Source organism: Xenopus laevis, chromosome 4S (genome assembly GCF_017654675.1).
Source record: "Xenopus laevis strain J_2021 chromosome 4S, Xenopus_laevis_v10.1, whole genome shotgun sequence".
Classification (NCBI taxonomy): domain Eukaryota; kingdom Metazoa; phylum Chordata; class Amphibia; order Anura; family Pipidae; genus Xenopus; species Xenopus laevis.
The window spans coordinates 30,770,170-30,784,989 of record NC_054378.1 but is presented as its reverse complement, the minus strand read 5'-3'; the positions used below and the strand labels follow the sequence as shown (position 1 = coordinate 30,784,989).

At 42.3% G+C, this 14,820-nt stretch overlaps 2 protein-coding genes across 5 annotated transcripts in view; one reads left to right on the top strand and one right to left on the bottom strand.

Annotated features, from left to right (window-relative positions):
- tox3.S (TOX high mobility group box family member 3 S homeolog) overlaps positions 1-5,175 on the bottom strand; it is a 142,136-nt gene extending 136,961 nt beyond the window's left edge. For both annotated transcript variants that reach the window (XM_041561121.1, XM_018260444.2), the window contains exon 1: positions 4,393-5,175. Coding sequence is in view for 1 of the 2 variants with exons in the window: in XM_018260444.2 (XP_018115933.1) it covers positions 4,393-4,491 (99 nt within the window). In the remaining variant the exon portion in view is untranslated. The remainder of the gene's footprint in view (positions 1-4,392) is intronic.
- A 5,739-nt stretch (positions 5,176-10,914) lies between these two features.
- LOC121393215 (myb-related transcription factor, partner of profilin-like) lies at positions 10,915-14,400 on the top strand. Of its 3 annotated transcripts, none has more exons than XM_041561118.1 (4): positions 10,915-11,568; positions 12,776-12,892; positions 12,978-13,043; positions 13,893-14,400. In XM_041561118.1, exons 1-4 carry the CDS (start codon positions 11,118-11,120, stop codon positions 14,222-14,224), a joined length of 966 nt encoding a protein of 321 aa, XP_041417052.1. In that variant the 5' UTR covers positions 10,915-11,117; the 3' UTR covers positions 14,225-14,400. The 3 variants fall into 3 exon arrangements, with proteins under 3 accessions (XP_041417052.1, XP_041417054.1, XP_041417053.1); XM_041561119.1 differs by having other exon boundaries at positions 10,919-11,568; positions 12,978-13,037; XM_041561120.1 differs by lacking the exons at positions 12,776-12,892; positions 12,978-13,043 and having other exon boundaries at positions 10,918-11,568.
- Positions 14,401-14,820: the final 420 nt, after the last annotated feature.

Here is a 14,820-nt window from a genome sequence, read left to right as displayed (position 1 = left end):
TAACCTGAGCGGGCATTGAATTTTGGGTTCACTAATCCCCTCTCGTTACAACCTTACCTGAGGTGTTACTATGTCAATTAATCCCATGTGGTTACATATCGATGTATAACTAGCTTATAGGTATAAGTGTGTGTTGCCATATTTTGGCCCAACTATATACAAAGGCCACATACTGACCCGCAATACCGTTCGGTCCGTCCGGTTCGCCCACATACCGTGGGTCACCAGCACCTTGCTGCAATTGAGAATATAGTGGGGAAACAGTTAAAACTGTGAATACAAACCCACTCAACTATCTCAATTCATGGTTACCGTTTATGAGCTGCTGACCTCGTGTCTATTCAGCTTCCGTACCTAACCTTGTTTTTAAATATTTCAATATACATTTTTTTCGTTTCATATCATTTTTAGTTGGTTAATAAATAAAAGTTATGTTTTATTTATATCTTTTTGGGACCTCAGATTAAAAGAGTGGGTAGGTGCAATACTATGGGTCATACTTTTTTCCTTTTTTCTGTTTAATCATATATACCTTATGACCTTGCACACCACTAAATGTTATTAACCTTTATCAATGGATGGTGCTACCTACCTTTTCTTTGACGTAATGATAATATAAGTCACCTCAGAGTTCCATGACCATTTAAAGACATAAGGCCATGTGTTTTCATTAGGGATGCACCGAATCCACTATTTTGGATTTGGCCGAACCCTTGAATCCTTCGCAAAAGATTCGGCCGAACCCACGAATCCTTCGCGAAAGATTTGGCCGAATACGAATACTAATTTACATATGCAAATTAGGGGTTGGAAGGGGGAAAAACTTTTAATCCCTTGTTTTGTGACAAAAGTCACTCGATTTCCCTCCCTGCCCCTTATTTGCATATTCCGATTCGGTTTGGCCAGGAACCAAATCCTGGATTCGGTGCATCCCTAGTTTTAATGCAGGTCATGGGACTCCAAGGTGACTTCTAATATCCTCATTTATTACAAGGGGTAGGTACATTATTTATTATAATACACACATTTTATTTGTAATTTGTCATGAGACACAAAGTTCATCACTAAGCACCAGTTATATCATATATATATATATATATATATATATATATATATATATATATATATATATATATATATATACACACGCATAAAATGAACAATTAGGATGAGTCAAAAGAACAAAGTCACACGTTGAACAGCCTTTTTTAAACAGTGTAATAGTCAAGTATTGTGATGAACATTTTAACTGATATAAAACAAAATATAAACAGAAACCTTACACCTTTTATTTATGTATAATATGCACAATTTAATGGTAAGTTAAATACTGTATATTTCCTACCTACAGTATAACTAGGAAAGAAATAATACAGACCGTGGTGACACCATGGGAAAGTTTGTCACCTCTCCCTGCTAGGATCAGCTCTTGTGCAAATGTTAAGGCACTTTGTCTACAGCAAAGGCAAAGGGGTTCTAACTAAATGGACCAGGGCCTGGTAGGCGAGGGGCATTAAAACTACTAGAATAGGGCAACTGTGTGGAAACAGAGAAGCAGTTGTACAACACATAGGTAAACAAATAAGTAAATTGTGGAGCCTAAAATGCAAATTGGTTCATCCAAACATAAAAGATATATATAGTTAAAAAACAGACCATATAGTAAATAATGTCAGGACTGTGTAAGTCTTACCTAGAACCCCAGACATGTACAGCCAGATTTGTAGTATTACATTAAAACTAGAAATTTCTACATGGATCTGGAGAACAAATGTTTTCTTAATTTTGGCAGTTTATGAAGATTTTCAAAGGTAGTACTGTCCATAACCGAAATGATACATTTCATGATTTAACTCTTTAGTTTTTCTGCAAAGAAAATGCATAGTATCACTTGCGATATGCTGTCAGTAACCTGCACTGCTATTAAGGAACAAAAAATCCTCTTACTCATCACTGATTAAAACAGTGATCCCCAACCAGTAGCTCGTGAGTAGGGATGTAGCGAACTGTTCGCCCGCAAACTAGTTCGCGCGAACTTCGACCGTTCGCGTCCGCCAAATGTTCGCAAACGTTTGGGAACGTTCGCATTTTGAGTTCGCGATTTCCATTCGTTCGAACGATTGTAAGCATTCGATTCAATGAAAAGCATTCGATCGAATGGCTTCGATTGTTCGATTCGAATGAAAATCCTTCGATCGAACGATTAAAATCCTTCGATCGTTCGAATAGAACGATTTTAGCGGTGTTCGAAGTTCGCAAACTGTTCGCGAACGTTCGCATTTTTTGCCGGTGTTCGCGAACACCAAATCGGCAGTTCGCTACATCCCTACTCGTGAGCAACATGTTGCTCTCCAGCCCCTTGGATGTTGCTCCCAGTAGCCTCAAAGCAGGTGATTATTTTTGAATTCCAGGCTTGGAGGCAAGTTTTGTTTGTATAAAAACCAGGTGCACTGCCAAACAGAGCCTCAATGTAGGTTGACAATCCACATAGGGGCTACCAAATGGCCAATCACAGCACTTATTTGGCACCCCAAGAACATTTTTCATGCATGTGTTGCTCCCCAACTCCTTTTACTTCTGAATGTTGCTCACTGGTTCAAAAGGTTGGGGATCCCAGTACAAGAAGAGTTAAAAGAAACCTCCAGGCAATGGACTGAGTATAGTTATATATATGAATGTAAATATGTTAGCAACATATAAATACACAATAATAAGGATAAAGACTACTGTGGCAGAATACTTTCCCCAGCCTATATAAAATGGGGATTCTATTTTGCTTTGAACCATAGGATAAGCATCCCAGTACTAAGGGCTGCAATTGTGATTTAAATGTAAATTAAATTAGTGTATTTGTGTATTTAGATACTCTTACTATACACAGCTACAACTAATTTTGATCTATTCATGTTCAGAATGAGTGGAACTTCCAACAGGAAAGGCTATTATTATGGTCTGAAAGAGGGCATTGTGGGTAAGTCACAATAGGGGGAAACAAGCTGTGACCACTAGCATAAATATCTGCAGAAAAAAACAGATATGTTTATTCAACTCTCTCTACACAGTAATAATAAACTATTTCAGTTATACAATTTGGAATGCTGGCTTTAATTCTTACTTTGTTGCAAACAGGGACCTTTTTTTCATTTGTATCAGTTGTATTGATATTCATTGGTTTTGCTGCTACACATTTACAGCGCTATGGAAATGATAAATAATAACATGTATTGTGCTTTACCAATCAGGACAAAAAGTTATTAGTTCACTGTTAAGGGCAGGAAGGATGGGGAGCACTTTACTTGTTCAATAGAATAATCAGAAATTCCCAGCCATATATAGTGAATAAAGTACCCACTCTTGTAAAATACAAGGATATTATAAGTTACCGAGTAGTTTCATGACGGCCGAGTGTTTTTATACAGGCCATGGAACTCCGAGGTACTGTAACTTCTAATATCCTCATATTTTGCAACTGGGGGTACTTTATTATAATACACAAATTTCAGTGAGTCATGTGACAGAAATGACATCAGAACTCACCGTTTATAACTGATGACATCAGAACTCACCGTTTATAAGGATATCATTTACAGGATATTCATAGCTTTTGTGTATTATATCAATATAATGATGCCCATGGTGAAAGAAATAAACATGGTTCAGTTCACTGAGTACATGAGAAGCAAGCCTTCCACAATTATATTTTGAAATGAGAAAAGATAATGTGCAATCCCAAGAAAATAAAATAGCTAGCAATCTTTAGGAACCAGTGATATTCGAATGCTGCCTTACAGCTGTCATTTCTTATGGGCAAGAGCATTATAATCTCAATACAACCTGAACAATTATTTTATTCCCTCAACAATAGGGTAAGGGAGACCGATCTGCACACAGCTCAAGTAAATTATTCTGCATTGAATCTATTGATTCCGTTCAAATATTGTCAGAAAAGAGGCACATAATGGCAAAGGACTGCACTACGATGCATTTCAGTCGCACAACATAATACCTAATGTTACATTAAATTGCTTAAATTTTATACAATTTTTGGTTTATAAATCAAAGACTAAAAAGTTTGCAAATGGTAAAGCTGAGCTGTGGGCAAATGAGTGTAGGATAGAAGAGAAATAGCAAAATATAAGGCAAGTGAGATGTGTGTGTGAGAAATAAAGGCTCTGGATAATTATATCCTGGTGACAAATCAATAACAAGAGTTATTTTTACGGCAACAGCGATGACGAGCCTTGTGTGTGAGAATCTGTAGTTAAATACCCTGCCTGCTTTTTTTTAAGTGTCGAGCACATAAGGGCTTAGCACATTAGTACTTTAACTTTCAATCAGGCAGCTTGAATCCTATAAGAAGTGACGGAGTGTAAACAAAAGCGAAATATTCACCTTGTAGCTGTAGTAGTCTAAACACTGGGTAAAGTCCAGGTTAGAAGGATCCCCACTCAGGGCATTGCCAGCAGCGGCGGGGTAAAACCTTACATCCATGCTTAACGGGGTCTTGTCAACTCTTGCAGTTTTGTCCAGTCCTAAAGGAATGGGCCTTTAGTTGCTTGTCCTTTATTGAAGGCTCGGGTGCAGGCAGAGGCAAGTTTGTCAGCGGAGTGCGATTTAAAGGGCTGGTGGCAGCTCTACCAGTAATACCGCATTTACTATCGCACAGAAATCTAGAGCCGAGTCTCAAAGGTGGGACCGAGCTTGTTGAGCGCCGCGGGCGGGGGGTTGTGTATTTAAAAATAAAACCTGCTGTGAGGAGCTGAAGCACAAGAGGTGCCCATGCACCCAAATCGGCAGCAGCTACCGCTGTACACAAAGGAGCCACGCGTTTGCTTATTGGGAAAAGCAGCTCCCTGCGCTGCATAGGTTGCCGAGCACAGGAATGCCACTGAAAACAGCCCAAAACGCAGACTACACGTAATTGCTACAGATAATAATAACAACGTATAAACTCCAATCAAAAAGTAAAAATCCAGTAGACTTTATTCCGTCAATAAGTAATTGTGCAAAGATGGACTCATGAGTGTGTGTTAACTGACCTCTCTGTCTGTTTAAAAAAAAAAAAAGGAGGGGAGGGAGTTATTGATGAACAAAACAGGAAAAAAAAAAGTCTTTACAAGCAACGGTTGCAGAGAGGAGTTTGAAGTAGTAGAGAAAAGAGCTGCTGCTGGCAGGGCTCCCTGGGAGAAATGAATAAGTAATAGGCAGTGACAAGCAGGAGCTTGGGTCCCGCCCTCCTTCCTCCCCGGGCCACTCCCACCCAGTGCAGCTGCTACTGTGCACTTTGTGTGCATGCTGCTGGCACCCGCTGCGGTGTGTGTGTTGGGAGACAAGTTACTGCTTGGGGGATTCCTTGTGTTGCAGGAACCGTTTCGTGACTTGTGTGATGCAGGCAGCAGGCATCAGGTTATGAAACTTTGAAAATAATTCTCCTTATCTAAACTGTTTTTTGTGTCTCAAAATTGTTACAAAGTATCTTATTTGCACCTGTTACCTGAAACTTTTTTTCTTTTTCTGGCTGTTCAGTGCAGAGAAAATAGTGACTTTCCAGTAAAAATGAGAGACTGCAGGTTGAGCTGTCAAAAGAGGGACTGTCCCTCCGAAAAAGGGGCAGTTGGGAGGTATGCAGGCACCACTTCACCTGAGGGATACTGTGCTGTTTATTGCACTTTCATAAGATGCTGTTCAATAATATAATGCTTCTTCAGTAGAAAACAATCATTACAGTGAGTCACAAAACTTCTTCTAAAGCAATTTTTAAATTGCAGGCTGATTAATTGGAAATTTGTAATAGATTTTATTTTTAAAAAATTGCTGTGGTGTACACAGACACCATATAGTTCAGTAAGGTACACAGAAAGAAATCAGCAGCTCTCGGTCTAACCCACGCTGTGGCGTTAACCAGCTGCTTGAAACACCCTTGCTTCAGCGCTTGGTCTAACCCACATTGGAGTTGACCAGCCGCTATAAACGATAAAAAGCCAATATTTGTACACAAAAAGAAAGAGAAAAATTGCCAGCACACGGTTTGCCTTTAAAAAGAAGCATTGCAAAAGATGCGGTGTTAGTACCACATTTTGGCCAAAATATGTAAGCTCACATGCCACGTCAAGACCTCTCATTGTACATGAGTCCTACACTAGCCTTTGGCATTCTAAGTTTGTAGTGCATTTAAAAAAAAAAAAAAAAAATTATATATATATAAGTACCACCCGCTCACCACAACAGTATTTCCACGCCATCCCAATCTACCTTTTGGCAGTTGTTTATTCTGCCTACCCCTAGCTTGGTTCAAGTAACCAAAGTCACCAAAATGTCTAGTAATGATTGCAGCAGCACTGCAGCAGCACTGCAAGAGTGTGGCACTTTACTTTTGACTTTGTACAAAATGTCTAGTTATGATACACTCTGGGCACAAGGTGCTGCACAATGGTTGTAGAATTTTGCAGTGACTTCTGGTGGTAAGGATGACTGGATAAAATGATGCATTGTGGGAGAAACACGTTGATTTGTGACAATTATTTGGCTTGGCAATTAGACCGTCATTTACTTTTGTACATGAGGCATATTTTTATGAAATAGCTTTATACTGTCAATTAAGTGTTATTATTATTATTATCCTTTATTTTATCGTGCTGAAATGTTATGCATCACTTTGCAAGGATTATTCACCATTCCAATCAATCCATGCTCAGTGGGCATTCAGCTTTGTGCACAGAACCCTAAAACACCTTTATATCTGGAGGCCTATTTACTAATTTTAGGGGTTGAGGAGAAAAAAAACTTGAGCGTCAAAAAACCCCCCACAATAGAACTTTTTTTTTTTGAATGCTAGCTTTTTTAACTAAAGAATGACAGAATATTCCAGCATGCCTTCTTCTCAGAAGAAAAATTCACACACTAGTGAGAATAACATTATTCCATTTATTTTAACGAGGCTAAAACATTTGATTGTCCATTTTGGCAACCCTACCAGTGCCCATGCAAGCGTGTGATTGTTTCCAAACACTTTCCACTGTACAATGTGTACATGTGTTTGTTTTTCTCAGTAGAGTACTACATTTCTGAACATATTTACAAGATTCCAAGTGCCAGCCACTTCTGCATGTGCTCTAAGCTGAAAGTGGCATATTCTGTCAGCTCTCCTGTGGAGCATATAGGGTTCTACTGTGTATATGACTGTGTATAGGGTTCTACTGTGTACACTTCCTCACCACAATTGGATTTTTAAACCTCTGCTTTCCAGAGTGGGAGGTGCACAGCTTTTCTAAAAAGAAAAGGGACTTCAAATTCCAGAATCCATGGAAGTTGAAGCAAGGTGAAGGAAGCATCAAATTACTCTGTGAACCTAAAGGGGTGGTTGAGTGCTGGTCCCTGAAGGCAGACTATTAGGGTTCTAGTTTCATTTAACGCAAATCAAGTTATCAGAAAAAGATATGTGTAATGTGGCACTAATTACACTGCGCTTTAGAATTATAGTTTTGATTCAAATTTGTCAACATTCAGTTTGACAATAAGAACAGTCACATAAAATGAAAATGTTTTAAAGTAATGAAAATATAATGTACTGCTGCATGGGTGTGAGGAGGCCTATCGCCTCCCAGCGGGGGTAGTCAGGACCAAGGAGGAAGCTTTAGGGGTTAAAGTCCAAGTTCGTGGTACAAATAGGATCAGACGAAATCGTAATCAAAGTCGAGGCAAAAGTCCAAAAGCTAGGTAGAATAATATCAAAGTTGAGGTTCAGGCATGCTCAAAAGTCCAGTAATCAATATAACAGGATTTATCAAACATCCAGGAATGTTTAAAACAAAACCTACAATCGGGCATTGAAAAGGGGTCCTTTTATTTTGAATTTCACGCCGGGCGCGTGATGTCATCGCGCTGGCATTGGCCCACGTGACGTGGTTCATGGGCGCCGGCGGAGATGGGAGCGCCATCAAGCGCTCCTGACAATGGGGAAAACTTGTATGTTCACTTCAGAAACACAACTATAGTTTATATAAATAAACTGCTGTGTAGCAATGGGGGCAGCCATTCAACTCTGGAAAAGGCACAGGATACATAGCAGATAATGCTCTGTAGTAAACAATGGGATTCTTAAGAACATATCTGTTATCTTCTGTGTTTCCTGTGCTTGAATGGCTGCAGCTTCGGACTGGGCCCTGGCTCTGATGGGCCCCTGCCGGCCCAGACCTGGCCCCCGTTGCTGGCCTGCTCTTGGTCTTATTTTGGCTTTTTGTGCGCATACGCATAATTTTTAAGCGCATCCGCGTCACTGCACTGCACTTGTTTTTTTGAGCATGCGCGTCTGCCAGGAGTTTAATGGTCAGAGGGGGCCCCCGGGGACTGCCAGGTGGGCCCTTCGTTGTGCAACCCCGGAGGGCCTCGAAGGCTCCAGTCTGACCCTGAATGGCTGCACCCATGGCTACACAGCAGCTTGTTTATTTAAACTACAGTAGAGTTTCTGAAGCAAACACCTCAGTTTTACCAGTGCAGGACAACACTATATTATATTATCATTCCATCAAAACACTTATTTTTTTATGTTAATGTTCCTTTAACAGGAGAGGATAGTTTCAGCTTTGATGCCTATGAAACAATACAAAAGAAATGTAATAGTTGCAAAGTAAGCAATTAAAAGAAAACATGCACAATGCTAATTTCAGTACAAAGCCCTTAGTGCCCCTAATGCTTTCCTACACATTGCAGCCCTTTGTTCTTCCTAGCCTGTGTATCTGAATAACATGCAAACTAAGGGGCGTCCAAAGGGACTGTCAATTTGCCTCTGACCATACCACCCTTCTGAATACAGCTATATTCCTAGTAAAAGCATATTTCCCCTGACTTAGTAAATATGTTGCGATAGATACTAATACTCAGATGCAGACAACATATTGTAGTTAAAAGCAAATTAGTTAATGTCAATGCCATGGTATTTTGCTTAAATAGCTAAAAGAGAGGTGCTTACTGAAAATATTTCTCATATGCTAAGGATCTAAATAAAGAGCTGGTTTAGGTGTGCTTAAAGTGGACCTGTCATCCAGACACAAACATCTGTATAATAAAAGTCCTTTAATCAAATTAAACATGAAATCCAATTTCTATTTTTATTAAAGCATTCATAGTTGTTGTATTCATCAGCTGTCAATCAAATATTGTCTGCCCCTCCTCTATGCCTTAGACATAGAGGTGGGGCAGACAATTAATTTCACTTTCTATTCAACATTTCCTAGATGTCACTGCTCTCCACAAATTCCCCCTCCCTCTTCATTGTTTAATTGTGTAGCCAGGGCAGGGGGATGGACATTGGGTCTGCCATTCTGGTGCACAAACAAGATTCTGAGATGATGCAATGCTTGCCTTAATAACAGCGTCCACAAAATGGCTCCCACCATCTTGCTATAATTATGAATTCCCAGACCGAAGGGAACAAGATTCAAATAATTTATATAGTGTAATTACAGTTCATTTTGCTTGACTAATGTGGTAAAATAGTATTTTGAACAAGTGTTTTTGGTGACGGATCCCCTGTAATAAAAAACTAATGACTTGGTGCAAATTACTTTTTGTTCAACCTTTTTAATGTTGAAATCCTTACTATTAATAATAATAACAACACCAACACATATTTATTAAGCACCAACATATTCTTAGCACTGTACAATAAATGGGCTTTTACATTGAACACACAGCCAATAGTTGGTACAAGAGTTAGAGGACCCTGTCCAAACAAGCTTACAATCAAAATGTATTGGCTGCATACAGGTGCATATTATTCCTAAATATTTGATATATTTGCATCAAATGTACCTTCATTAACAATGGAAGTACCCCACTTGCATTGCATGACAGAAAAATGTATGGTTTGTGGAACACAGTAATGTCCACAGGTTTTGTTATGTTGTACTGTCTTCTGGTATGATTTAATACTGAAAGGGGCCGATTCATCAAGGGTCGAATATCGAGGGTTAATTAACCTTCGATATTCGACTAGGAATTGAAATCCTTCGACTTCGAATATCGAAGTCGAAGGGTTTTTGTGCTATTTCCGATCGAAGTAAAATCGTACGATCGAACGATTTATCCTGCGATCGCAGGAATAGTGCCTTCGATTCGAAGTATTCGGTCGTAGCGTACTGTCAAATAAGATCGAAGTAAGATCGAAGTGACCCTTGCCCCACTTGTATTCGAATCGATCGATTCGAAGTTTTTATGCCCCACTTCCTTTTTGCCATTTTTTTCAAACAGGAAGCCCTCTAGAGGCCATTTTAGGTGCATTTTCGGCCCAATTGCGCACTTGCTATTTAGACTGCACAGGTGGAGGAGGTGTCTGAGGCAGGTTGCTTTTTTTTTTGAAAATGGCTGGTAGGAGGAGGCTTGAGGAGGAGGAGGAGGAGGGGGAACGTCTCTCCAGCCCTGGGGAAGTGCCAACGGCGGCTGGATCCCACACTATGTGGGATCTTAGTCGTCGCAGGAGGGGGAGAGAGGGGGGCACAGGCTGGGGAGTCACTGGGAGGGGTTCCTGGGGGGAGGAGGAGGAGGAGGAGGAGGAAGAGAGTGGGGGGTCCCGTAGGGGAGGGGAAGAAAGTAGGTCAGGTGGGGGGTCCCGTAGTGGGGGTGAGAGTAGGGCAGGGGGGTCCCGTAGAGGGAGGGAGGAGCGTAGGGCAGGGGGGTCCCGTAGAGGGGAGGAGAGTAGGGCAGGGGGGTCCCGTAGTGGGGGTGAGAGTAGGGCAGGGGGGTCCCGTAGAGGGGAGGAGAGTAGGGGCAGGGGGGTCCCGTAGAGGGAGGGAGGAGCGTAGGGCAGGGGGGTCCCGTAGAGGGGAGGAGAGTAGGGCAGGGGGTCCCGTAGAGGGAGGGAGGAGCGTAGGGCAGGGGGGTCCCGTAGAGGGGAGGAGAGTAGGGCAGGGGGGTCCCGTAGAGGGAGGGAGGAGAGTAGGGCAGGGGGGCAGGAGCATAGTGTAGGGAGGGTGTCCCCCAGCCAACGCAGGGAGTCCCCCAGGGCACGCTGCGTGTCTCGCCCGCCATCTGGGGCACGCAGCGTGTCACGCACCCCACCCAGGGCTCGGAGAGGCTCCCCCAGGAGGAGGACACAGAGGCTGCCCAGCAGCGAGGAGGAGATGGAGGCACGACCAACTGCCTCAGAGAGGAGACAGGAGGAGGAGGAGGAGGGTGATGATGACGGAGGAGAGGAGGGCCCCACCAACAAAATGGCCCGAAGGTTTACCAGTGATGAGAATGGAGCACTGGTGGATGAGGTGTTAGCGCGATGGGATGTGCTGTTTGGGAGTCGGTCCCATCGTATCAGTGCTGCCAGACGTCAATACCACTGGCAGCAGGTAACGGACAAGGTGAACACTGTGGGCGCTTTACACAGGGATCGCCCCACAGTGTACAAGCGCTTCAGTGACCTGAAGCGTTGGCTAAGGGCAAAGCTGGTTACCAGGAGAGCTAAAGCCCAGAAGACCGGCGGAGGGCGAGTCCCTCCACTCAGACTGAAGCCCTACGAGCGCCGGCTTCTGGACATTTTGAGCAAAGAGGGCAGTGAAGGAGTGGACACAGACTGGAGAAGTAAGTTGAATTTTATAGAAACAAACATCTGACTCCTTTTTTCCACATTCACATCATTTAGATAAATGTCTAATTTCCCCTTTAGTATTTCACTTCTTTGCTAAAATATTGCTCCTGTTTTGCATTAGAGGAGTTTCTTGTGCTTTTCTTTACAACTTTGCTGTTTGTTCATTACTAGTTATTAAGTGCAGCTGTAACATAGACAAAATGGCAGCCATTTCTTTATTAACCATTTCCCCACTATAGTACAAATGTTTAGAAACTGCATTAAAGGGGTGGTTCACCTTTAAGTTAACTTTTAAGTATGTTCTAGAATGGCCAAGTCTAAGCAACTTTTCAGTTGTCCTTCATTATTTATTTTTAAAATTAAAGGACTCTTTCCAGCTTTAAAATGTGGGTCTAGAAATGCTCTGTAAGACTACACATGTGATGTTATTGTGAGTTTTTATTACTCATATTACTAATTAGACCATCCACTAATTATATTCCAGTCTCTTCTTCAGATGAATGCATGGTTGCTATGCTAATTTGGACCCTAGCAACCAGATTGCTGAGACTGCAAAGTTTAGATCTGCTGATTAAAAACCTAAATAACTTTAAAATCACAAGTATTGTCATATATTACATTCTCTTCTGCTCGCACCATTGCAAATGTATTTAAAGGAACAGAAACACCAAAAAATATAAGTGTTTTAAAGTAATGAAAATGTCATGTACTGTTGCCCTGCACGGGTAATACTGGTGTGTTTGCTTCAGAAACACTACTATAGTTCATATAAACAAGCTGCTGTGGAACAGGAATTGAAAAAAGTCTATATGGCACAGGTTAAATAGTGGATAATAGATAACTCCATTATGTTCTACAGAGTTTATCTGCTGTATAACCTGAGCCTTTTCTCATTTGAATGGCTGCCCCCATTGCTACACAGCAGCTTATTTATATAAACAATAGTAGTGTTTCTGAAGCAAACACAGCAGTTTTACCAGTGCAGGGCAACACTATTTTCATTACTTTAAAACACTTATTTTTTGATGTTACTGTTCCTTTAAGTTTTAACCATTCCATCTCACTTGCTGTACCATTCCATTGGAGTTAGTATTTGGAATGAGAAATAAAATAGATTTGTAGCATGTGGGAGGTCTCTTGCAATTCCATATGATTTTGTTTTTTTAATACTTTTTTTGTTTTCTTTATTCACAATTGCAGTACCGCCGCAAACATCGCGGCCTGACTCGGGCAGTGACCAGGACCAGGACAACGCCGCTCAGCAACCCCAGGAAGAGGGTGAGGCTGAAGATCGTGATAGAGCCCCGGAAGCTCAAGGTACAGACATGTTCAATGTTGTGGCCAATGTAGTTGCTTCCTCGACTTGTTTACAGCATTACTAATGTCCTATCTCACATTACAGAACACCGAGCTGAAAGCCGCGCCCAGTCACCAGCTGTGATACCTGTGGTGCCCCCCAGACGTAAGAGTAATTTTATAACTAATAACCCCTTACTTTATTTGTCTGTGTGTCACCAAAGATGCCATGTATTGGTTAAGCTGAGCTCAGGAGAGGTGGTTAGGAGAATAAAATAGGATCAGACAGCTAGAGCAGAGTTTCTATGGGAACCAGTAATGATGTCTGCTCAGTGGCTGTTAGACTGGAGGGTGTGTTTAGTAATCTGAGCTGAGAAGAACTGAGCATGCTCATTAGCCAACAGCCAAAGGGAATTCCTGAGGGAGGGCCAGAGTGAGTTAGAAGAGGAGAAGGAATTCTAAGTGATTAAGGGGATACTGCAGACTTTACTGTTAACCTTTTAAAAACCAGTGGCAGGTATCTGAAGCTGAAGGTTTACATGTCCTTTCAAACTTTTTTTTTGTCAAAAAAAAAAAAAAACTTGTTTTCCAAGCTACAGACTGGTGTGAAATTTTCACTCTAATGTTTTGTTTATGCCAGCCCGCCCAAAAGAAAACACCACCTCCAATCTAAATGCCACACGGGCCAATAAAAGCTGCCGACAGACCGACAGCTTATTGGCCCGTGTATGGGGGCCCCCGACGGGCTTCCCCGATCGAGATCTGGCCATAAGTCGGCCAGATCTCGATTGGATGGGACTAAAATCCCGTCGGATCACGAAGGCATCTGTTCGTTGATGCGGTCCTGCGATCCGACCGCCCGTTCCTATTCGTTATGATCCGATCGTTGGTCCCTAGGGCCCACAATCGGATCAGTGCGATATTGCCCACCTCAAGGTGGGCATATCGGAGAGAGATCCGCTCGTTTGTTGTGGGTTATGCACATTCCAATATATATACTTAGATTTGATTTTTCTTGTAGGTCGTGCTGCTGCCACTGCTGCTGCTGCAGCAATTGGGGGACCACCACAGGAGGAAGGACGGCGACTGGGTGAGCAACCTGCGGCACAACCGGGGCTCGTTGACGCCATGATGGCTGCCATGCAGCCTATGCTCCACCAGCAGCGCCGCCAGGAACTCTGGATGAGGCGGTGGATGGCCCTAATCCATAGGGATATTCAGGAGACCCAGGTGACCATCCATCGTGGAATCCAGGACCTGGTGGCAGCTATGGCAGCCCAGCCTCATCAACCAGGGGGCTCTGCTGAGGATGAAGTCCCTGGTCCACCTGCTGCTCCCCCTTCACCCCCTTAAGCTCCTCAACATCGGAGGGAAAGGGGGCATAGAAGGGGAGACGGTCCTGTCCGAGGGGACAAACGTCCCTAGCTCCAGTCTGTGTCATTTTCCATCTGACACTGGCCTCTTTGCCTGTTTTTCTCCTGGTAACAAACTTTGCCCTATTGACGCTTCAGGTATCACTTTGTCCGTTACCCAGCAATGGGACTGACTCCCAAACAACACATCCCATTGTTTACACTGCTCCATTCTCATCACTGAGGGGTGCCATTTTAACATCTATTGGCACCCTTTCCAATAACACCTGGAAAAGCACTTCAAAACATCTAAGTGCATTTGCTCTAACATATGTATATATGTATGGTGTTATCAGCACCAAGGAGTGCCATATCTAACACCCATTGGCGCCCTTTCCAATAACATCTGGAAAAGCACTTACAAACATCGAAGTGCATTTGCTCTAACATATTTCTATGGCGATGCTGCAGTGTTGCCGAACACATTCACTTGGCCAAAAAATGTTACATGTAAGGGTCAATGAATTGTATTGCAAGCATATGACTACACTTTTTTATGGTGTATTTATCACTAGTGCAGTGTTGCTTCAAAGGTTC

What these genes read in the sequence shown, in the direction of transcription:
- LOC121393215 (XM_041561118.1), top strand. Translation starts at nt 11,118, where the DNA reads ATGGAGGCACGACCAACTGCCTCAGAGAGGAGACAGGAGGAGGAGGAG. An exon ending in AGTGGACACAGACTGGAGAA is followed by an intron (nt 11,569 to 12,775) that starts GTAAGTTGAATT and finishes TCACAATTGCAG; the next exon opens with TACCGCCGCAAACATCGCGG. An exon ending in TAGAGCCCCGGAAGCTCAAG is followed by an intron (nt 12,893 to 12,977) that starts GTACAGACATGT and finishes CTCACATTACAG; the next exon opens with AACACCGAGCTGAAAGCCGC.